At 40.6% G+C, this 4,727-nt stretch overlaps 1 protein-coding gene across 2 annotated transcripts in view; it reads right to left on the reverse strand.

The window, feature by feature from the left end:
* Nucleotides 1–223: 223 nt before the first annotated feature.
* LOC107879361 (sperm-associated antigen 1) overlaps nt 224–4,727 on the reverse strand; it is an 11,073-nt gene continuing 6,569 nt past the window's right edge. For both annotated transcript variants that reach the window (XM_016726413.2, XM_047396977.1), the window contains one exon: nt 224–625. In XM_016726413.2, the coding sequence (XP_016581899.1) occupies nt 452–625 (174 nt within the window). In that variant the 3' untranslated portion in view covers nt 224–451. The remainder of the gene's footprint in view (nt 626–4,727) is intronic.

A 4,727-nucleotide genomic window follows, 5' to 3' on the forward strand; every position in this document is an offset into this window, starting at 1 on the left:
TACCTCTCTACATACCCAGGTAGACATGGGTAATAAAACCTCTAATATAGCCTTTTAATTAGGGTTAAGTTGACATCGGTCAAGTAAAAGAGAAAGAAGTACAATGTTCTCCAACCTTAATTATGAACCCAAAAAAAAAGAAGTTAGCCCCTTATCAGCACATCAATGAATCAACTATACCTTAAATCTAGCACCAGTTGACCAAAAACATGAGAACACATCAAAAGAATAATATGCAGCACTTCACATTACAAAGCAATTTCAAAATATTACAATGGTAGTTCAGTGGCAAACAACAATAAGATTAAAATACAATGGATAACAAAACAAGAACCAGAAAATGTTGAAAGAATTTCTTCGCCAGAGTTCCGCAGAATTGGTATGACAAGGGGAGCAGTTCTCAAATCATCTGTGCTAGTAAAAGCTAAGAGAACAAATGTGACAAAGCCTCTTAGCCAGCCATCTTAGTCAAGCGGTGTACAGTACTTCTCGCCACCCTATTAGCAGGATCAATTTTCATAACAGTTCTGAGGTCTTCTGCCCCAAGCTTGTACTTCTCCATACTCTCATACAACAGAGCACGCTGCACAAGAACGGAAACGTTCGTGCCATCTTGTTCTAGCACCTACACAACAAAATGCAGCAATAAAGCTTATTCCCATGATGATAACACATTCAATGAAATGAATTCACAGGAGTTCTGAGCCGTGATCTTGCAATGTCTTTGCATCTAATCAGCCAGAGTATTCTTCGTACAGGTTGCTGAAAAAGAACTTTTTTCCCAGAAAACTTTTTGGTCATGGACTTTTTCCAGTTACTTTTTTTGAAATTATCTTTTGTATTATTCATACATTCATGCACATAACTTCCCACAGAAGATTGACAAAAAAAAAAATTACTTTAGAGAAGGTCCCTACTTTTACTTTCCAAAGGCGTCAAGAATATAATTGATGCATACCCAGGAGCTAACCCAAGTAGACCCTTTACGAGGAGACAAGCTAATAATGTAAAAAAAACTCCAAGATTTAGCTCAACGAATCCTGTATCAAGACTTGGACAACTATGGGGAATCAAACAAGGAAATGGGTACGGTAAACTTCTTTTAACTCATTTTCCTTGGACATTAACTATTCAAGGCGAAGAAGTTAAGAAGAAGACGGCTTACATTAAGTTGGTTGAGAGTAAGCGGGTGTGCAAGGAGGAGTACAAACTTGCTAAGAAAGAGGCTAAGTTAGCAGTTACGACTGCTAAGACAACAACGTTTGAGAGACTTTATTCGGGTTTAGAGGAGAGAGGCGGGGAAAAGAGGTTGTACAGGCTTGCCAAAACTAAGGAGCGTAAGGGTCGGGATCTGGACCAAGTGAAGTGCATTAAAGGAGAGGATGGTAAAGTTTTGGTAGAGGACGTTCTAATAAGAAAAGATGGCAGTCGTATTTCCATAAGCTCCTGAACGATGAGGGGGACAGAGGTATTGTATTAGGGGAGTTGGAGCATACTAAGCAGCCTTGCGATTTCGGCTACTGTCGGCGTTTTAAGGTCAAGGAAATATGTGAGGCTATTCGCAAGATGCAAAGGGGCAGGGCGACAGGGCCCGATGAGATTCCGGTGGACTTTTGGAAGTATGCTAGCGGAGCGGGATTGAGGGGGCTAACCCATTTGTTTTTTCAAGACCGCTAAGATGCCCGAGGCGTGGGGATGGAGTACGGTTATTCCTTTATACAAGAACAAGGGAGACATTTAAAGTTGCAACAACTACCGTGGTATTAAGTTGTTGAGTCACACGATGAAGATTTGGGTGAGGGTGGTGGAGCGGAAGTTGAGGAAGATAGTGCCTATTTCGGAGAATTAATTTGGATTTATGCCTGGTCGATCGACGACTGAGGCAATTCACCTTGTGCGGAGGCTGATAGAACGATATAGAGAGAGGAAGAAGGATCTGCAATTAGGCAATTCACCTTGTGCGGAGGCTGATAGAACGATATAGAGAGAGGAAGAGGGATCTGCAATTAGTATTTATCGACTTGGAAAAGGCGTATGACAAGATTCCTAGGGAGGTCTGTGGAGATGCTTGGAGGCGAGAGGGATACTAGTGGCGTAAATCCGTTCAATTAAGGACATGTATGAAGGAGCGAAGACTCAGGTAAGAACGGTGGGAGGGGATTCCGGGCACTTTTCGGTCTTGACAGGGCTGCACCAGGGATCGACTCTTAGCCCGTTCCTATTCGCCTTGGTGATGGATGTGTTGATGCGAAATATACAAAGGGAGGTTCCTTGGTGTGTGCTCTTTGCGGATGATGTAGTTTTGATTGATGAGTCGCGCCGAGGTGTTAATGATAAGTTGGAGGTTTGGAGACAGACCCTGGAATCTAAAGGATTCAGGTTGAGTAGGACTAAGACGGAGTACTTAGAGTGCAAGTTTAGCGACTTGAGGCAAGAGGACAATGTGGTGGTGCAGTTGGAGTCGCAGGCAGTTTGTAGGAGGGATAGTTTTAAGTATCTTGGGTCTATGATCCAGGGGAATAGAGAGATTGATGAGGATGTCTTCCATCGTATTGGGGCAGGTTGGACGAAATGGAGGCTTGCCTCGGGAATTTTATGCGATAAGAAGGTGCCTCTTAAGCTTAAAGGTAAATTCTAGAGCTGCGGTCCGGTCGGCCATGTTATATGGGGCGGAGTGTTGGCCTGTTAAGAATTCTCACGTCCAAAAGTTGAAGGTTGCGGAAATGAGAATGTTGCGTTGGATGTGTGGATTTACGAAGGCGGAAAGGGTCAAGAATGAGACTATTCGGGAGAAGGTAGGAGTGGTTTCGATGGAGGATAAGTTGCGGAAAGTGAGGTTGAGATGGTTTGGCCACGTGATGAGAAGGGGCACGGATGCCCCAGTCCGTAATGTGAGAGGTTGGCCTTGGAGGAGGGTTTCAAGCGGGGTAGGGGTAGACCAAAAATGTACTGGCGAGGAGTGATTAGACGTGACATGGAACAGTTACAGCTTACTGAGGACATGACCCTAGATAGGAAGGTTTGGAGGAAGAGTATTAAACTAGAAGGCTAAGGTGGGTGGTCGAGTCGTAGTCCGTAGTTAGGAGGTTTAAGGATGCTTGGTTGGGAGTTCCAGTTATGGGAGAGGGGGTCCTTGGGTTGTTAATTATACTGTTTCTTTTGTGAACGTTGGTTCTTTTGTTACTTTAGCATATTGCTTGCCTTTTGGTTAATTATACTTTATTTTTGTGGATGTTGGTTCTTTGTTCTTTATCATGTTGCACGACTGTTGGTCTATGGTCTTTTGTCTTGAGCCGGAGGTCTATCGAAAACAGCCCCTCTACTCCTTCGGGGTAGTGGTATGGACTGCGTACATTTTACCCTCCCCAGACCCCACTATGTGGGAATATACTGGGTTTGTTGTTGTTGTTGTTGTTGTATTAACTATTCAAGGCATTTATGTACTTTTGGCTCTTGGATAGACAAACTATACATACTAATTTTATTTGTATTCTTTCTTCTAGAATGAATTTGGATTGAAAAAATCCTTGTGGAAGCTTAGTTTTTAGCTACTTAAGTCACTTTATCTAAGGTAAGATGTTTATGAATTTTATTCCCCTTCTAGCTTAGTGTTGGGTGTGTTCTGTAATGGAGGAAAACATTTTCCACTGTTTTCTCATGTGTGGTTGGCTAAAAATTTTGGGAAAATATTTTTTTTTAAGGAAAACAAGCTCCTCGAAAATAACGAAAATGACTTCCTTAATGAAAGTAGGGAAAACAAGTGGCATTGTCTCCTCCCACTCTCAATTCACCTCACCCCCACCCCCATCCACCCTACCCCAAAAACCCCACCCATAATACCCATCATTCTATCCTATCCAATCTCATTATTTTGTGTTATATAATTACACATGTTTTTAGAATAAAATTTTTTACTTGTGTATCGAACACAAGAAATAAGTAAGAAGCCACCTGTTTTTGTAAAAATTGTTTTCTTGGAAACTACTTTCCAAGGAAAGCATTTTCCTCCATACCGAACACCCTCAGTTTTTCTTCTTTAGGTATTGTAATAGTATGAATTCCAATTCTCTAGTTTGTGCTTTGGTTTCACTTGAACGTTGAGATTTATCCATTAAAATTTTTTTTTAACTGATACCCATTAAAGTTGGTTGTTGTTCTTTTCGTTTCTCCTCTTTTTATCTTTTAGCTTCCAAATCCATATAAAAATTTAACAAAATTACCAATTTAACAACTATGTTAAATGCACTTTATTATCAGTAAGCTGCATAGAAAAATGTTCTATCTCCATTAGGGATGGAAACCGGATGGTGTGGGTGAGGTGCAATGCGGGTTTAAGGATATGCAGGCGGGGAGGGTTTAAACGCAACAAAAACTAAAAAATTGAATGTTTCGTACTGAACTTCCTTAGGTATGCAAACACATTAGAAATTACACATCTAAATGTATTTATAGAAAACGCTATTTTATTGGGTAACTACTTAATCTATCAAGGTGAACAATTGTCATTGTTAAGAGTAGACTGCCATTTCTTGATAAAATCAAAAATTTTGCAGTGATTCTTTACTCATGAAAAGTTCTGATAATTGAGCAAATTTCTAACATCACCACTAATGAGTTTATGATCCTTCCTGTTTTCTTGCTGTCTTTCTCAAATAGGAGACTCATTTTTAATTCAGTCAGTAAAAGAGTTATTACACGTTACAATATCTCATATTTATTGCTCCTCA

The sequence above is a fragment of the Capsicum annuum genome, chromosome 1, assembly GCF_002878395.1.
Source record: "Capsicum annuum cultivar UCD-10X-F1 chromosome 1, UCD10Xv1.1, whole genome shotgun sequence".
Classification (NCBI taxonomy): domain Eukaryota; kingdom Viridiplantae; phylum Streptophyta; class Magnoliopsida; order Solanales; family Solanaceae; genus Capsicum; species Capsicum annuum.